At 40.0% G+C, this 20,589-nt stretch overlaps 1 protein-coding gene across 1 annotated transcript in view; it reads right to left on the bottom strand.

The window, feature by feature from the left end:
* The window catches only part of LOC116049205 (A disintegrin and metalloproteinase with thrombospondin motifs 16), a 56,314-nt gene that overhangs the window by 20,688 nt on the left and 15,037 nt on the right, over positions 1-20,589 (bottom strand). The window contains exons 4-12 of the mRNA XM_031298649.2: positions 19,924-20,335; positions 17,081-17,283; positions 14,661-14,744; positions 13,060-13,219; positions 11,375-11,480; positions 10,552-10,689; positions 7,366-7,519; positions 4,219-4,314; positions 1,150-1,298 (exon numbers count right to left, since the gene is read on the bottom strand). Of these exons, the coding sequence (XP_031154509.1) occupies positions 1,150-1,298; positions 4,219-4,314; positions 7,366-7,519; positions 10,552-10,689; positions 11,375-11,480; positions 13,060-13,219; positions 14,661-14,744; positions 17,081-17,283; positions 19,924-20,335 (1,502 nt within the window). The remainder of the gene's footprint in view (positions 1-1,149; positions 1,299-4,218; positions 4,315-7,365; positions 7,520-10,551; positions 10,690-11,374; positions 11,481-13,059; positions 13,220-14,660; positions 14,745-17,080; positions 17,284-19,923; positions 20,336-20,589) is intronic.

The raw sequence follows: 20,589 nt of genomic DNA, 5'->3' as shown, positions 1-20,589 counted from the left end.
TTCACTAGAATTATTATCTTCCTAATGCCGTGATTTATTCTCTAAATATGTGTGTGAGTGAGTGATGATATGTATCACCAGTAAGGTATTACCAGGTTGCAATGCATTAACATGATATTCTAAGGATAAAACTCACCTGTGTTGCATTTGAGCTGAGTGAGCAAAAGTGCGATACATTGAATTTCATTGTAATTCTGTGTGTGCCTTTGTAAAGGCTCCTCCAATCACAGGTGTATATCCCCGGGCTATGTTCCTTAAAATCCCTTCCACGGTACAATTACACCTTCTATAAGCCCTCTAATCACATTGTCACTTATCTCTCTCTCGCTCTCAGATTCTCTCCCTTCATATCTCTGCATTTCATCTTTTGCTTTTTTAATCCCTTCTCTGTCATCTCTCCTAACCCCCCTTTCTCTCCCCCTTGCCTGTCTTTGTCTTCCTTACCCTCCATCACCATCTCCCTCTCTTTCTCCTCATCACTCTCTGTCTAATTTAGCCCGCCACTTGTCAGGATCTTGGCATGACATGATAAGGAGGAGGCACCGGCATTTGGGATGGGGCCCCCTCACTGACCGGTGGAGCAAATAATCCTGAGTGACTGATGAGTAGGGGACTAAGTAAGCAGATAAGTGATAAAGCGACAGCCCCATGTGAGAGCGATCCTCACTATTTCAATCACGTGTCTTAATATACTCTTGGCCTTGAGTTAAGCAATCACAAACAGTACAGACCATCTCCGTACCAAAGCATAGTCACTTGATACATCTTCTGTGTGTCCTGATTACAGCAGAAAAGTGTGAGTCAAATAGTTTTGCTTAGGTAGGCAAAAACAACAACATAACACTCAGCTTTAGCGGTGGGTTTTACCCTTGTTTTAAGATCTTTGTCTACATAATTTAAACAGCATCAAGACTCCAACTAAGCGAAGGTGGCTGTCTCAGCTCTATTACAACTTACTTAACACATAAACATGAGAGTGGCATTGACCCTCTTAACGAACTCTTGACAAGAAAGAGCATTTCCCAAAATGTCAAACTACTCCTCTAATACCGATTGCTGATATTTGCATTTTTGTGCTGTTCTAATCGTAAACTTTAACATGCACTGTTGTACTTGTTTGTTGGGGACTGTTATTATGTAAATCTCTACCTGGGGTTGTTGCACTGCCTCTCTCGATAGGTGACTCCGCTCTCACAGCTTCGTGAGCAGACAGACCAGGACGACCACTCTGACCAATGACCATGCTGAGGCCTCGGGCCCTCGTCACCCTGTTTCACACACTGGCCCCTACGACACCACTGAGGAAAGAGAGAGAGGAATTATGAGTGGAGAGAGGGTGGCAGAACAAGGGAGGCATATACAAGCAAAGAGCCATAAAAGTGTCAAAAACCGGCAGACTTTCCAATGGACCATGCCCTTTATCTTCTTTATGATGACTGTCTGTCAAACCACAGAAGAGGTCTGTAAGATATAGCTTTCAGGTTTAACTGCTGTCAAAAAGGTTGTGGGCCTGGTTGGTTACATACTCTCAATCTATCAGTGAAACTCCAGTTGTGCTTTTTGGACAGCTTCTACCTTGAGCTGTCATCAGCTAGAATTAACAGAGCTAAGCCAAACACACAACTGAAATGTGGAAAAACTGTCTCATACCTGACAAGGATATTCTCCAACAGTTATAGTGTGTCATATTTGCATTTCAGGTTGCCCTTTTTTTCTTTATAAAAGCAGAAACAGTTAAAACATATCTATAAAACCATGAAACAGGTTGAAATAGTGTTGCCAATAATGCATAAATCAATATAGTAATGTTTATTCACTGCTGTAAAACATCTTTTGAAACATTCTTAAACAAAAGAATAAATATCTGCCAAGGCACTGAGATAATAAACTATAAGTGTGGGGTATTTAGTGACTTGTGTATTAGTATCATATCATATGGTGTCTACCTACTTTTTGAAAGAAGTGAAGCAGAACAGACCCATTTTTTCAAAGGTTTTACCCACACACACGACTGTACATGCTGCTTCTTTTAACCCGACAAAGAGGAGCTTCAGTGGGGTTCACAGTTACTACCTCAGATACCACCACCCCTCTGCACAGGGGCCACTCTGACCAAGTGGTTTTCCACCCATGAGCATTAATAAAGGTGTTCCATGAGACAAACAGACAAGGCAGGAGACGAATGTTAAACCAAAAGGCAAGTAGAGTGAATTCAGTTTGTCTGTAGAGTGTACTGCATGAGATGATGGAGGTGCTACAGGACGTTCATGTCTCATACTGCTGAATCTTTATCTCAAAAAAGGCTTAGTCATTAACCAACCAACCAATCACGTTTCCCAAAAATGAGCAATATTTTACTCAAAATCCCCAACTGTAATGTGAGAATACTTTGCAGAATCTAGACTCACTTAAAGTAACATTATGTCATGGGCAGTTCCCTGGTACAGGATTGAACTGGATTTGTACATCAGAAGATGACATCAGTCACAATATACTCGACTGCTCGGTTTGGAGTGATCCTTTGCAAGCACAAACACACTGTACACACAATCCACTCATGCATTAGTATTGATGGGGGGCATATATATTCAGCTGTTCTTGTTCTCACTGTGTGTTCATGCCTGCCACGACACACACACACACGCACACGCACACGCACACGCACACGCACACGCACACGCACACACACACACACACACACACACACACACACACACACACACACACACACACGCACACACACCCCTCCAACTAATCTCGTGGTCCTTGACTAGGAACTATAACAGCTGATTTCCCCTCAGTTTTCCCCCTGCGGCTGAGTGCCACAGATTCCTAAGTGAGCCTGTCATTGTTTGTGTTCAGTTAATTGTCCCGTGGAGGGAGAGGGTGGGATTAAAACATCAAGTTCAATATATTGAGAAGCAAATGTGGATGATGGGCTGTCAGGGGAGAGAGGGTAAGAGAGAGAGACTCAGCCTTGGGGGAGAATCATCTTGATAGAAGTAAAAAAAGAAACATAGAATAAATAAAGAGTACAGATTGCTTTTTGGCGCAAGCCACAATGGCATATTTTTGCCACATCAGCAACAAACCAATTGCAGCTGCTCCCTGAGATAAAATAATGGAGGAAGTCTGTGGTACCTCTATCAACGAGACACTGTACTCAAATGAACCCAAATCTAAAACATTATAAAGTCAATCCCAACTCTTTCAAGTAGATTTATTAGTCTGCACTGGGACAAAGACATTGGTGTACAAAGACACCGTTCAAAGGAGTGCAGTGTCACACAGTTTAAGGCCTTTGTCTTGAAACGGCCAAACTGAGTGACACATAAATGTTACTTTTATAGTAGTATCTCCATCAATTCAGCCTGTTCACCTTATTAAATACTAACACTCTTTGTCGAGGTATCCCTTGGAGGGGGGAATCTATGTGTGCGTCTGTGTGTGAGACATCTTTACAAGCTCTACACATCTTATTCTAAATATCACACAGCTGATAATACTGAGCAGCACAGTGACATACAATGACTGGGTAAACTGATGCCTATATGGGAAAACCCAATCTTAAATTGAATTCACTTATTTCATTGGTCTTGAGCAGCCCAGTCTGCTGTGCAGGGAATCTGAAAGCTATGGCTTCAAATGTTCCGGTTTGAACTGTGTTGTTGGGCATATTCTCACCAAAACTGCAAACATATGTTTGCGAGAGGCTCTTGTTTGGTGCTTTTTATTTGTGGATGTAATCGGTAAGATGTTGCCATGAAGCAGTGTGCTATCAACAGTGAAGTAAAAAAAAAAGAAAAATACAGAAAAAACCCACATGCTGTCCTCATTTGACGAAACAGGCGTATTAACGGCAAACTCATTTTGGCTCTTTCGGCTAAAATGGAACAAAGGTTATCTTAGTGATGGTATGATTAAAGGGTAATTCTACCCCCTGAATGGATGGTGCATTTCTTTTTTTGTTTTTAACAAAACCATGGTTAAAGATACACTGAAGATAGAGGTATCTAGCTGCATGTCCCTGCTAGCTGCTGGAAATGTCTGTGGTATGGCCACTTGAATTGCCTCAAAGGCGATGGATAAAAAAGTCCAATAGAAATGAATGGGTTCCCATGCCATGTCATGTGATGCCACTCTTGAGGTGACAAAGCTTGTGAGCCCCCCCCCCCCTCCCACACACACACACACACACACACACACGTGTTAAGTCACCATATCAGGGCCGCAGGCAGAGCCTTCAGCAGCTGGCATGAACTTGGTCTCACACTTCCTCCCAACACGGTGGCACCACAGAGCCTTGCAGATATCCTGGAACAACATGGGAGAAAGGCAGAGAGTAAGTTACACAGCGCTGCTAATATATTCTCGTGCTCCACATTTCAGTAGTGGGATAATCAGTATCCTTCATACAGCAGCTGTAAACAAAGCTAGCGATGGGAAAGACAATAAATCATAATAACATTGTTATTTTGTCACTAGAGAGCTATTAAAACATGTCGATGGAAACTTGCTGATATACAGATTGTCTGAATATTGATCTGGCGAGCTATCAGTGTATCAAATATTTAGCTTCAGTAGCTAGGATAACAATATTTGTATGATCCCACGGGCAATGCAATGCATCAGTGAAAATAAAACATGCATATCCATTTTGTCTGCAGCTGAATGACAAATAATTACATTAAATACCTTGCAATTAGTTTTTTCATACATTTTCTTTGCATAACATACAGTACATCTTACAGTATGTCAGCAAAAAGTGAACCCACACAGGATATAAACCTTAGATAAAAGAGATAATGCCATGCAATTATGTACATTAACATGGCACAATAGACTTAAATTTACATGAAGTCATGGCTGTGTCTCTCAGCAGCGGTTTGAAATATTCAGATGGGAGCACCGAGTGGTTTCCCTGCTCACATTGCCTGAGAAACATGGCCTGCTACTTTTTAACATGTCCACTTTATTACTATCTGAATGACTATATCAGATTTTGACAACTCAGTGCAGATGTTGACAGGCACCTCGGCCTCAGCTTGTTGCTGCCAAGAGCCAACATGGAATCCATCCCAAGGCCTATTTGTCCAGCTGTTTTGCTTGCTCAGGCCTTTTGTAGCAGTTGAAATGGCAGAGAGAGACAGGAAAAAGAGTAAGTGAGTGATGGAGGAAGGGAAAGACAGAGAGAGAGAGAGATGATGGACAGAGTGAGACAGAAACTGAGTGAAATAGAGAAGGGAAAAACACCCATGCATATCCTTTTGCTCTTTGCTAGGGTAACCCAGCTCTATCTAACCACAGACACCATGGAGAGTATCATTTGGCTCCTCCAGCGGTACCTTATCTTGACAATGCCTGCCAAAAAGTTTCATGAAATATGTATTCATTACACGATAAATTGCACCACAGAGGCCGATTCTTGTAGTGTTTTTTTATGAGTAACAAGTGTCTGGAAAGACAGTGAGTATGAGCATGAGTGCTGCTTGGGGATTGTTTGGGTCCTGTGCACCTTGCTGCTACCAGGTGCATAAGCAAAGACAGTATAAGACCAAAAACAAAACCATTAGGGAGCAATTCTGAAATATCTTATAGCTGAAATATTGCATGGATGAGCAGGCTAAGTAGGATACCATGTGCTGATATCATGGGTTCAAATCCAGCTAATAATCTCTGTGGCATTTTCAAGTCCCTTTTAACAACTCTGTTTTCCACCATACTTTGTGGAATAGTCTGAATGAATCGATTAAACAAAGGGTAAACATGTTGCAATTTAAAAAAAGGTTGACATGATTTATTTTTCAAAAGTACAAAAGTGATGAAAGAGTTACACTGATGTTACTGTTGTTATCTAATATTTAGATAAAGTAGGACATATAGTGGAGTAGTATTTTTATATTTTTTAAAACGGTATGTTTGATTTATCTTGCTTGACTGTGATTTAGATGTGGTAAAGACTGTTAAGTGAGACTGACTATTTTTATTTATACATTATTTGTTTGTTATTTGTTACATTTTGTATATATATATATTTTTTTTCGTTTTTTTTATCGTTCGAAAATAAAGATTTCAGTCATGCATTCATTCATACTCTTCAATAAAAAAAGAAAAATACTCAAAAGTAATGTTGAAGAAGAGAAAGAAGTCTTCTTGCCAGTCCAGTTCCATACTCCAATCCATTCAGGATGCAGATATAAACAATTTTAACCATAACTCACTGATTGTATTAAGAAGCATCTAATCTGCATCCCATGTCAAATGTTGATACTTTTAATCAGTGAGACTGAGAACTAATGATGTCCACCGCATTGGAGCCAATACAGTGCATTAAAAATATACTGTGGAAGTGGTAGTTTTCCCATTGCAGTCTCTAGTGCATGTTCAGGAGTCACAAGTTTACAAGTGGCATCATACAGATAAAGTTGATAGGTTGCATTTCTTTTGTGAAATGTTGTGTTTTGCATTTCAGGTCCACTGTACAATATTGCACCAAACTGGCCAACTGCACTGTCTAACTGGCCAATGCTACAGTCTTACAGTTTAAGATTTCTATCTGCCTGAAGGTAGACATGGTGGCCAATTTATTTTGGAGTTAATGAGTTTGCTGATATTTCCATGTATGCACACAGTGTGCAGGGCCTGCAAGGGGTCCTGGGGCAAAAGTCAGCTGTGTCAGAACAATTTCTAAAGAAATGACTATCTCATAAAAATAAAATTAAAAAAAATCCATTGACTCATGTTTTTGGAAGGGCAGGTGCATCTTCAGGTGAGTTTACCATGTTTGGACCCATGAAGAACTCTAATCCAGATGCAAGAACACCAATAATTCAAAACATCTTTACACTGTCATTAAACATTGAAGTAATCTACACCCTATCTAGACTTACAGTAAGCAGGGTATCTTAAACAGTAACATCAGCAGTAATGAGACAATGGGAGAGCAACAAGAAGAGATTCCCATTGGCAACGCTCCAGTGTATATTTAGTCATCTATCCCAGTGAGTATTATATGGGCAGAATTATAGCTCACTGTTTATTTTGTGTGTGCGTGAGAATACAGCATGCATGCATGTGCGTGTGTGCACATGAGGAAATACAATCCTAATCAGTTTCTCTTTTCCTTCCTTTTTCCTTTATTCTTCCTTTTATCCTCTACCTTATTCCCTCCATCTCACTCTCAATTTCTTTCTCTGTTTTTTCCTATGGAACAATTGCCACCATACTGTTTTAAACTAATTAAGCACTCAAGTTTGAACGGGTGTGCTAAGAAAACGCCAGAGAGAATTACAGCATGGCATGGGGGTTTTTAACTTATTTTTAAATTAGTATAGGATGGCATAATTGAGTCAAAACCAATTTTACCTTCTTGAAGTTCAGGGTGCAGAGTTTGGCCTTCTCCCCAAATTGCCATTTACACTGTGTGTCTGCATCGTACAGCTCGCCAGGCAGCTTTTCAGGGTACTGATACTCCTTGACTGCTCTGGGTTCATCTGATAAGCACACAGCCTGGGCAGAACTGGAGGAGAGAGAAATTAAAGAGGAAGTCATAGAAAAGTAGGTAAAGAAAAGGAGAGAGTGGAAGTGAATAGGTCAGCAGAGGACAGAAAAAGAAAGAAGGGAATAAGACAGTAAAAGAAAAGAAAGCAGACTTAATCATTCATCTTTAAACAACTTGCATGCAGACATAAACAGTCAAACAGACAGGTAATTCAGTGCTTTATAAATATAAGGTAGCTGGTATATAAGGCTCCATGCTGTGCACACAGAAATTCTACAACAGAGAGCATAGCATCAGTCTATGATGCTCCATTGTTTCCCAGTTGGAGAGTACGGTTAAGTGTTGCCATGGTAACATAACAAGTTGCCAAACTTAAACCCTGAAAGTAATGGTTTTAATGCATCAGAGGCTCAATTATGACAGACATAAAAAAAAAAAAAAATCCTTGCCCATATCGTTCATATCCTAACACCAGCGGGGGGTTTCCAATGTTAACTGATATCACTGGTTACTATACAGAGATGTTTTACAGCTTATACACTGCAGTTAAGGGAATATAATACAGAAATATGGTGGAAAGAGCATGAAAAGGCAAAATATGTTGGAAAGGTTCATCGTGCTAGTGAGTGGTCATGATTGCTTTAGCAGAGTATATGTGTGTGTGTGTGTGTGCCTGATCTTCTATCGCTTTATGGGTCCTATGTGTCTACAGAGAACAATGGCTGTTCTTCAAGTGCAATATTCTGATGTTATTCACATAATAATGTTTCTGAAAAATACATTACATTTACAGTGTACACACATCAGCAGGCGCACAAGTAAGGGCCGTGGACAAGCACGCACGCATGCAGGCAGTCACTCACACATGAAATTACAAGCCCAATGTAGCTCGGAACAGATTCCCTTTAGAGCAGCTTTTTTACATTCAATGATGGCACTGGAAGAGGCTTAGGACAAAATGTTTTTTCAAAAATTTAAGCTGTAAGCACTGAACGCCACGTGATTATCATCAGCTGGGGATATAAAAAATAGATACAAATAAAAAATAAAATAAATAAGAAAAGCACCCATTCTTTTCTGCAGATCTCCTGACTCATCTCTTCCTGATAAAAAATATTGGGGATGTTATATTCACCACAGAGTTTTGGTACATCAAACACAAAGACAAAGTCTGGCACATAAAATGGTCAATTGTAGGAATTTCTCATGGAATCGAGATATAACGTGTTAATCTGTGAGCTTTAGAGATCACTGATTAATACAGATGTTGCTACCTTTGTACATAGGCTAGCTGTTTTCTGCTGTTTTCAGTCTATATGCTAAGCTAACCAGATAACCACCTGCTGGGTCCAGCCGCATACTTATCAAACAGACTTGAGTGTTATCGATCCTGTTGTCTAACTCTTGGCAAAAAAAAGCAAATGTCCCAAAATGTCACAAGTGGAGCTTCTACAAGAGACACAGAGATGTCTCCTCAGATGTTGGCTAGAATGAGACCAAAGAGCCAAACTGTGTCTACTGTAGCATGGCTGATCTTGGGAAAAGAAATTGGACCTCAAGAGAATCTTGTAACTTTTATGTATCACTGACTTTCAAAAGGGTTTCACGAGTGCTCACAAAAACGAAAACAACTTCAAGTGGCTTTGAAGGAGATTTTGCTTCCCCTGCCATGAAAAGTTGTCCATCCATTCTAGGCATGACAAAGAGGTCTGATAAAGCATCTGACTATACATACAGTGTTGGCACAGACCTCTCTGTCATAGCTGACTGAGGAGAGGCAGATTTAAAGTGAGTGTGATGTAAACTCTGCTGGCTGACACAACACTCCCCCTCCATAGCAGATGAATGTAAAGACATTTAGGAGTCTCGGTCAACTCAACGAGACACATTTAGCCAAAAAACATTTTAATACCATAACATTCTGTTGATTGCAATTAGGAAAACATACAGCATTTTTATCATTCAGTGATTATGCAGGAAGACGACCCCTGGTTGTTTCAGTGGTGCAGAGATCCCCTCCACGTGGCCTCAGGGGGTGATGGGAGTTTAATATAAGGCTGACAGCTCTAACAAGGGTGAGGTCACCACAGCTCTAATAACTCAGCGAGGAAATACACTGTCTGTCTCCACCACTCTGAGAGGGGAGACCTGACAGTTCAGTTAACACACTGGTAAATTTAGTGGCGGGCACTGGCTCTAAGCTATTTGGTTTCAAGCACACACACACACACACACACACACACACACACACACACACACACACACACACACACACACACACACACACACACACACACACACACATAGAAATACGGCCAGACGGCCATGAGCTATGTCTATGATGCTTCTTTTTTTTTGCTTGGATTAGCAGGCTGTGTATGAAAATGCAATTATTGTGCAAACACACACACAACTTTCTGCCTCGCACACTTTCACTCACATGTACGTTGACATAAAACATACAGTATGCAGTCTGTAAAAAACACGTACAGGAGAATAGCAGCACCACATATCACTTAGCTGCTATTTCAGCTATATATTTCAGCCTCACATACATACAGTAGGCCTGTTTGTCCTTGCTTTTGCAAAAGTCTCATAATAGTTATAACATAAGTGCACTTTTTTTACTTGCCACTCTTTGGATCAGAGCCTTTGTAACTGATATATCTGCCGCTTTTTTCTTCAACACATGTTCATCTATCAGTAACACATGTTGAATATTGTAAACACAATGCATGTTAAAAGTGGCTATTGCCAAGGGGACTCTTGCTTTAAAAGTCAGTTTTATAAACTGATACAGTGCTTTATGTCTTTGTTGCATGAGCACTCAACAAAGGCTGGCATGAGGATTTAGTCATTACTCATCAATGTGCCATATGCATGTGATGGAGCTCTTATGTTATGAAAACTTAATAAGATTCTTCAAGCAGTGATACCCATAAATGTCATTACTAACAATAAGTGCTTCTTAAATCAATTATTTTCACATTGTTTCAGCACCACAACAAAAGCATATAGCAGTAATAGAAAATACATGTATGGCTGCTTACTTGAGGAAACGGCTGAGGTACTGGCGGCTGCAGGCAGACCAGGAGAAGATACCATTGTGACCTGCTAATGTTGGAGACATGATGTTGCCTTCTGACTTCTTACAAACGTTTCCTTCACCATCATGGACCATTCCAAAACTGCGGAGTGAAAAAACGGTATAAAATATTTTCTGCGTACAAATTATGGTGACAGTGCTCCATAATAATGGGTTCATATTTTTTAATCCAACAGTAGAAGACAGGTAGCCGTACAATGTTAATGTGTTTGTAGCAAGGGTGGGCAAGCAGAAAACCACAACATTGCATTACTATGGAACAAGGCTTGAAAACATATTTTGCGGTCCATGCTTTAATCATATGTTGATACATGTCACATGTAGCATTGGAAGTTTACAGCATTTGTTATCCTACTGGATCATTATATTACATTTCATTTAGCTGACGCTTTTATCCGACTTCCATTCACACAATGATGGCGCAACATCAGGAGTTTTTCATGGTCCAGTTTCTTGCCCAAGGACACTTCGACATGTAGACTGCAGGGATCGAACCACAACCTTTCGATTGGTAGAAAACCGCTCTACCACCTATTATATTTTTTGTAATTATGTTTCAGGGCATTTTATACATTTACTGTAATGGATAGCCGACGGTACACAAATGACAGTAAATGAGGGGAGATATGGAGAATGACATCCAACAAAGGCCCCTGGCCGGATACGAAGTACAGTGTGGTTCATGGTTGACACCTTAACTTTGCCACAAGACATCTCAGCACTTTTCTTTTGTCATCATGCACTCATAGACGAATGGAAATCCTTACTTGTGTCCGGATTCATGGGCGATTGTGAATGCCAGACCCAGGCCTGTGTCCTCATTAATGGTACAGCTCCGGTACTTGCTGCACATCCCACTAATTGGAGCAAAGCCTGCAAAACCAGTGATACAATTTTACAGATTTTACATCAAACTTCGATTATTTCATCAGTGGTAACTCACTTAGTTCCAACCCAAACTGTAATTGATGTCAATAACCACTGTCAAACTGTGTTTACTCCTACTTAACACAAATTGGACTTTGAACTCAACTCTCTCCAACAGGATTCTCTCAGATGAGAAGCACAATACATACCCTAGTCTGAGCTAGTTGTGGACTGCATGCATAAGAAATATCAAACAGAATAATTGAGTTAAAACCCCTCCATATGTTAAAATATGGGACTCTTTGGAAACATTCCTCGATCCCCTACTCCCTTTCACTTCACTTTAAAACATTATTTGTCTTTCTTCACTTCTTTCTCATATTTCTCATTGTCTATTAAACTCCCTTTTACTATTCAGCTCACTTTATGCCTATCTCTGTCCATTCTCCTTCTGTCTCACACACAGATGATAATGATAATTACATGATATTAATCACAAGCAGGCAGATTGATTGTGAGAACTGTGATTTAGTTCATTTTTTGTGTCAGGAAAGAGGTAGATCATTGATATTATACGGCTTTTGAGGAAAACACTAAGGGATAGGGCTGTGTTATATACTGACTGTTAGCACTGATGGCCATTTTTCCTTGCGCCTTTGGGAATTAGTCAGAACTAACTCTTTTTTTACTGCACACATGCAGAGTCACACACAGACCTTTGAACTGGGCTTTCATAGCAACGATTAGAGCTAATGCTAGCCTCAACACTTTGAAGTCAAAACTTAAGTCTGGGGTTTGAAGGGGCTGTGTGTTTTCTCTTACATGTTTGTTTCAGTGTGACTGTGTTTTTCTGGGACACAAGTTTGTTCTCACAGTGTGGAAGACAATGTGTTTGCATGGCCATTACCACATACAAGCTGTTGTAGGTTGGTTAGATGGTTCACATTGTATATATGTGTGTGTGTGTGTGTGTGTGTGTGTGTGTGTGTGTGCACACACGTGTGTTTAAAGTAGCTGAGCTTGGTCTGTGCAGATAATAACCCACTAACCCTAACCCACTTTTTGGAATGTCTTGTGATTTAAGTGAAAACATGATTAGCATGTCATTTTCTGAATGTATAGCTTATATTCCTCTGATGTTGCATACAATAATGCAGCTATGAATATGTTTTAGATTTGATCTTCTGATAATGCTTTTATGCTCATAACAGTAATATTTTTTTCCATTGTACTATATACGTGTGTGATACTGTTGAGCCCAAAAGATCTGAAAGCTGCAGATTTTTTCAACATCTGGTTTGGCTAATGGGATCCTTGGTCACACCGTGTGACAGAGGACAGGGACACCTTCCCAGAGAAAGACACACAGCAAGAGAGAATCACATATTTCTACCAAGAGCAGGAAACAAACACAAAATAGCGATAGGTGGCGTTTCTGTGACTTGATTTTGAGCGACACAAAAATACTCTTACTTCTTATCAGTATTTCCTCTTGTCCACACATTTTCTGGCATTTATACTGTCTCAAATTACACTTTCAGACCTATTGTAACTGCAGCATCTACTTCTCAGTGTTTAAATGTACCAAGAGTGTCGCATGGTTCATTCTTCCAAGAGCAGATGTCGAGTCCTGTGAGGAGAATGGCGTGGTCGTGGTGTCGGCCCTGTCTGCCTCCCAGAGTGGACTGCCAGTGGCAGAAGCTGTTCAGTGTGTGGTCTGCATGGTGGTTGATCACCAAGCCATCCTGTGAGATAAAGCAGATAAAAGGAGGCAGAAAGAGAGACAATATTGTCTTCATGAAAGGAAGCTGTGAGCACAGAGTGGTATGGATTTAAATGAGAAAAATGTCAGGCAAATGAATGACATTACCTTCCCACTGCTTCAAAACATCAATAAAACCACATAACAACCTAATTGAATACAAGAAGGCCACGCTATTATATGTATTGCAATTTTTTGGTTTACCATTTCCTTGCTTGGTCTTTTCATTCAATTACCGATATCTTTAGACGTATGGATGTTAAACGAAATGTGAAGATGCGAGAGGAGACACTGATCAAATACAACATGGCAGTTCGTGAAATGGTCACGTTATTTTTAATCTATTGATTTGTGTACACGGACACGTTCATCTCGTTTTTTTCGTGGTGCTCAGCACGGAATGGGAAGCATCTATACGGAGGTTGGGTTTATGAAAAGAAGAATGGGGAAAGGACACGTCACACACCGGGACACGACCCGCGGTCTCTGGGGGACGCGCGACAACAACGGGACGGTTGTGTTTAGGAAAAGAACAACGGGGAAATAAAACACCACACCACCCCGACCATCCTTCCTACGCGGATTTTCGGCTTTTCATACTACTCCCTACCGTAGTCGTGTTGTGATCACGAAATATGCTTCCCATTGAAATACATTACATTAAAATTCGTGCTCACCACCACGAAAAAAACGACATAAACGTGTCTGTGTACACGAATCAATAGATTAAATAACTTGACCATTTCACGAACTGCCGTGAGACTGATAAGTGTTGGTGCTAGAAAGACATTTTTGGCATTCCTCCCACTGATTATTGCCTCTTAAGGAAGATTGAAATCTATTAACAACACAGGTGGATGGAAACCAGAATCCATTATCCTTGGCCTGCTTGACTCTTTTACTCTGACAGTGCCCCACCTGTTTCTCTCTGCTTCTGTCCCTCTCCCTTCTCTCCCACTTTTTCACTTGTACTCAAGCTGTCTTTCCATCTCCTGCACGCTAAGATAATTTCCTAAATCTGGCAAAGATCCAAGGAAATGTACACCCTATAATTAACCGTTGTAAAAGTCCTTAGTAGTTGGGACGACCCCAGGAAAATCTCTGTGAGACCTAAGATCTGGACCTTCAGGCATAAAAACAAATAAACAAAAAGTTTTTTTGTGTATTGCATTCCCTTCGTGTGTGAAGCTCCATGATGTGTACAGCTAACACTGCAGGACATGCACTTAGTTAGTGGTGCTCTTAAAGTCTCTTTAACTGTATGTATACCAAACCTTTTATAAGAGTAATTTTCAAACCCTTCAACCCCACAACCACTTTTTAAAATGCAACCATCAATCACAGTGTTTACTGTATGAGAGGCTGGATTTTTGGACATATTAGGGTTTTCACATGACAGTGCTTACATGCTTTGAGATGCTCACCTGCTCTTCATCCAGAAGCACAAGGCCCACTATCACTATGTTGATGTTCCCCCCTATCGTACCATCTTTAAAGAGACTGGAGACCTAGAAGGCACACAAACACAGGCACTGTTATCCAGTAGGGCTGCAACAATTAGTCGACTAATCAATAAATCGACAGACTACTATTTTGATAATCAATTAAAAAAGCTGTTTTCACCCTCTCAAACACAGAGATTTCCTGCTTTTTTGTTTCATATCATGTTAAATTGGATCTTTGGGTTTTGGACTGACACAACAAGACATTTGTGACACTTTGAGAAACTGGGATGGACATTTTTCACTATTTTCTGACATTTTATTGAACAAATGATTAATCGAGAAAATAATCGGCAGATTAATCAATAATAAAAATAATCATTAGTTGCAGCCCTATTATCCAGTTAACCCAATGTAGTAAGGTGAAGGGAAGGTGAGCATACATGGCTTTTGGACATGTGTTTTCAGAGAGCTTTGGATGGCTTGATTAGGTCAGGAAAGTGACATTTGAAGTGTTATTCTGTCTTCAGACATGCTGGATCAGTCAGTAAAATATTCAAATATAGAATAAAGTACTTCTTTAAAAGGTATCTAGACTGACACAATGAGATTATTATGGATATTTTTATCTATGGGTCAAGCTTATAACACTACATAAAATTGGATATTGATACTGTTATACTTATGATCTTTACGTTCTTGCACCATTTAGACATATACGATAGAGAGCTCTATGTCATGTGTATGAGACAACACACCTTGACATTCTTGGAGAAATAACCCCTTTTGATGTATCGGTGAGGTATGACAGCCACAACTGCTGTTTTCAATTCAGCTTCTTGTACTCACATGGATATCTGACCATCAATCATAACACTTTGGCCTTTGAAAGTGGACTCCTGATCTCTTGCTTTTGTTCACTCAGGCCCTGTGGATACCTCAGGTGCCACTCACTAAACCTTTTTACCCTCCCCCTGCAGAAACATTAACACTCATTCGTTCCTTATGTTCCTGATGTTTGGTCTTTCTCTGCAGCTACTCATGAGAAGACATATGGCTGTGGTTTGTTACCAAAATCAAGCAGCATTCAGAGGTCAAAGAGGCAATCAAAACCACTTACAAACTATGATCTTCTGGAACAGCAGTGTTTGACAGAGCTCCAGATTTGCAAAATTCAACAGATATAGTGAATCACTGTGTTTTCACCAAAACAATCACCAGTTTCCATAGAGCTTCAGTGTTTTGTGTACAGTGTGTTTTTTTAAAATAGGTAATTAACACTTTTGAAGTCTTTCCACTCCGCTGCAAAGAAAACAAAAATCCTGGAACGGCATATCTGATTCAATTTTTAACAAATATCAAATAACCTTTTTAAGACCCATGCGAGCTGGCAGGTGGGGTAGGGGGTTGGGTGTTTTCTGTGAAACTCCATACTGTATTTAGGTGACTCCTAAGAGGCGGGCTGTGACTGCCCCAACTTGGTTTCTACTACAGGGAACTATGTTTTCAAAATAGACGGATTATCTTTGGATTTGTCAGTCAGTCATTAAGTAGCAAAATGAGCGTGACGGAATTTGCTTGCAGATCAGCTGAGAGGGACGGGCGGACACTGTCAGCGTCATGGCAATGATCTCACCCAGATATCGGTTTCATGTTTTTAGATGTGCTCTTTCTGATAAGTGAGAATGGAAGACAGGGGTGTCACGTCACTATGGATGAAAAGTTATATTTGCTAACATTTGATATTTACACAGCTAGCATTACGGAAATTAGTTTTGTTAGGGCATTCCAGAACGTTAGTTGACGTTACATTAGCTTATATGTGTTGCCAGATCTCACAAGAGTTTGGTCCTGAGACAGAAACAGGTCTCAAACTAAGTTAATTTTCTCCTGATTTGTCCGTCTGAAAATTGCCATTTTAGTGTCAGAATGTTCAGGAGATATGGGGTTTGTAAAGAATGGGTCCAATATTTACTTTGGTGACTATGGGGCGAAAGAATCGGTCATAATCTGTGTTCACATTCACTTCTCCCATTGGAATCAATACACTCAGGACCTGCTGCTAGTCTCCTAAAGAGGAGTGGTTAACACGTGACACAGATACAAGAAATTACTCTGAGTTGGGGTGTCTCAGTTCTAAACCGTCTCTGGCCGTACCTAATACCAGGGGTCCTTTGAGGTAAATGCTAACATCATCATGCCTAACATGCTCACAATGACAATGCTAACATGCTGTAGTATTGCAGGTATAATGTTGCGTGTTAGCGTGCTAACATTTGCTAATTGGTACTAAACATAAAGTATCACACTTCCAATAAAGTCAATACATTTCCATTGTAGTTTCCCTTTTAGCTCCTATGCTATGATGTCTAACACTGCACTTATACTTGGGTTTCCCTCACCATATTAAGCACAGTAAGAACATATGTGGTAATGTTCTCGTGGCCGTGGTTGTCCATCATCTTCCTGTCCACCACCACCAGCGTCTCCACGTTAAGCTTCTGATTGGCCTGGTTCTTCATTAGCACTGCTCTTTTGTTCCTCGGGATGAACTTGTACTCATCTGGAAGGATAAAGGCATCGTCTTCTGGAGGTTTGGGCATGTCTAAATAAAACAGGGCAAAGGATAAAGGGAGTGAACTAATTAAATGTTTTAAAAGGAAAAACAACTACAGAACGAACAGAATGAAACTTTATAAAACACTGTGGCTGCAGAGTTCACATCATTAGGATCAAACTGTTGTACAGTATAGTGGGTTCTAAGTGATTGATGAAAGAAAAAAAAATAGTGCATATAATAGCAAGTTAATAGCAGTTATGACAGCCATTACAAATATACAAACCTTCCTTCCCACAGCTGATTAGGCCTATATGTTGTGCAATATTTTAAATGAACCTATAGCCACTAGCCAAATGGCCAACTTTGCCTGTGAGTGTTAACCAGCGAATCTGGCAGGTAGCTGACAACAATTGTGGGTGATTAACTATACTCACACTTTTATGAACTGATGTCATGGATAAACTGCACACAGATTTTTTTCTGTTGTTGACTCTGGCAGTCTTATGTTACCATAAAGTAAAGTGTGAAACCACAGTGTGTGGTTGTACATTAGCATAAAGTCAAATGTTCTCATATGCAACTGTTACATGGAAGCTTTTCATTGACATTAGCAAAAGCAAATCCATTTTGCTTTTAGTGTAGACATCGAAAAGATCTCTAAACAATTTCTTATTTTGTAGACACAACACAAAGCTATATAGTGATGGGCAAAGGCCAATTCTAGATTCATTACGAGCAGTAAATGCAATTCATGTATTAAACTAGCTCTGTTTTAATCCACTTCATAAGCTTTGTTAATAGAGGTAATTTTAAATGGTGCTTAAAGTGTGTTTCTGTGTCAAGAGAAGCTTTGTGAAGCTGTATGATGACGTAACTTGTAATGAATTAAAAAAATACAAGCGTATTGTGAAAACTTATCAGGGCTTTGATAAGTGAACATGTGACTCAAACGAACACACACACCTAATCTTGACATCAAATGCCCTTCTCTCCTTTTGAAGTTGGGTCGCCTTTGGGAAACACATCTCACATCCATACTCACGTCTACACTATGGCATGGGGTCAGCAGTACACACAAGTCAAAGCAAAGCACAGCCTTAAACTAATATAATATTATGACATTATTGCCTCAAATCTTCACTTCTATGTTTCCAGGTTATCTAAACCTTCACCTGCTATCTGGCTGCGATAAACTACAAAGGCTAGAAAGTTTGCTTATATAGGGGGACAGCAGGTGAGCGACCAAAGTGCCTTTTCGACTAAAACATGGCACAGGTGTTCAGTGATGTCATCCCATGGGAACGTAAACATCAGTGTGTTTTCACAGGGGACAGGCAGCTGGCGTTCTCCAGTGTAATGGTGGTGGTACCAGTCCAATCCCTGCCTGCTCTCTTTCATATGGCCCCTGTGACCCCAGCAATGTTAACTGATGTAACTGACTTGTGGTAATTCCTTGAGAGCAAACATTTGTCACACTGTTAAGTGACTACAAACCATTTCCCTTAACCTTTCACAGGTCATGTCACGAATGTCACCAAGAAAATGTCAATATAGATTGAGATAATATTCTTCAAAGGAAACATTATAGCCTCAGGATTTCTTTTTAGGGAAATTTACCAAACTTGCTGATTTCCCATTGTATTCAAAGGCTACAAAATCTCCTCAGTTAAAAATTGACTGATGAGTCGAAAACACAGTGAGGTCTAAAAAGGCGGCATGTCTGGATTTATTTTCCACCCTCTTGTTATATAAAAAGACACATCTTGTTCTCTCTCTTTAACACAACAGGGCTAATGATGTGTTAACGACAGCACGTGTTGTTACTTTAAATGCGGTGCTACAAATGATTCACCATGTGTTGTTCTTACCACATTAGTTCTGTAAGTACCTGTGAATTTTGAAGCACTAAGTGAATATACATTGGCATTCATTGCAATAACATTAATTTGGGCTCATATTAATGGTGGTGTCTCTGTGTTCCCCTTACGCCAACCAATCACAACCCTGGGAGGCTGACCGCTAACAGAGTTAAGCAGAATCTTCAACAAATAGAATTATTATCATATGTCAATCGTTTTTCATTTCTCTGTGACCCTGTAAGTGATGTGATGATTTTTTGAAATGTGGCTTAACTTCTTTGAGTTCAAACTAATTTAGTCATATGTGAAAAATTGAAGATTATGACAGTGACTAAAATTTGCAATGTTAGACGTGCGTCTATGTGGGAACATTCTTATTTAGGTGTCAAATGTTAACCATTTTCATTGGAGGGATTGAAAAGGGCAAAAATGACCACATTACATTTTTCAACACATGTCACATAATCTAATTTTATGAGTTAAAGTAAAAAAAAGATCCAAAAGCAAATATCCCTTAGGTAGCTGTAAGATTAACCTCATTATAAAACCTTATTGAGTTGTTGAGGCATTTAAAAACACATCTTGTATCATCAGTGCAGAAAAGGTCCGTGCGATGCTTTTCTATGTTTTACTTCTCTCCATGTCCTTAGTGTAGAAAACTAAAGAAATGTGTGTTACTTACACTCTGTCTCCCTGTTTACTTAATATATGCATGGGAAGCGGTTGCAGGGATGTTTAATGCATCTTAACATGAAGGGGTGGTATACAGTTTATAATAACACTGCATGCTACATGTGGATTAGAATGAGAAATTGCCCTTACATACATTTCTTCCGTCTCCCGCAGAAGTGCTGCCTCTGCTTCTCCCCATGCCTGTAGTCATTATCATGGTGATGACTGTTGCGGGAATGGCCACTGTCATGGTGCTCTATCTGGTCACCGTGACTGATGTCACTTTTCTGATCTTCAATCACTGTGTTGTAAGCGGGATCCGTCTGTGAGTTGATGGATCTCTTGGTGACAAAGTGTCTGGGAGATTTGTGATGAGTTGAATCTGGGGATCTCTTCTGAAGTGCCCGAGGGTCGTGACTTTTCTGCTCCGTCCGGGAGTCTCTCTCACTCTTGTAGAGTATGTGTGGCTGGTGACTGGAGGGTGCTGTGAAGTTCTCTCTCTGAGCAAGGCTGCGGGACACGGGTCTCAGGAAGTAATCCACATCCTGTGTTCTGATCAAACCTGACTAGAGGCAAAACAGAAAGTCCTATTAGCTTTACAGCGCTGGTTCTATCTATTTAGCCTGACTTTATTTTTTATACCTACTTGCTCAGCCTTTATTCAAGTAGCTACACTTGTGTCATAACATTTTTAAAAGTGACTTATAGATTATATATTGTTGGTGTCAAACACCTCAACAGCTGACCCATTCTCCTACACTCCAAATAGCATATAGGGCTGCAGTCATATTACTAATGGACAAAACAATACCCCTCACCA

This window comes from Sander lucioperca, chromosome 10, assembly GCF_008315115.2.
Source record: "Sander lucioperca isolate FBNREF2018 chromosome 10, SLUC_FBN_1.2, whole genome shotgun sequence".
Classification (NCBI taxonomy): domain Eukaryota; kingdom Metazoa; phylum Chordata; class Actinopteri; order Perciformes; family Percidae; genus Sander; species Sander lucioperca.
Note: the sequence above shows the minus strand (reverse complement) of the source record. Positions and strands in the feature narration are given on the sequence as shown.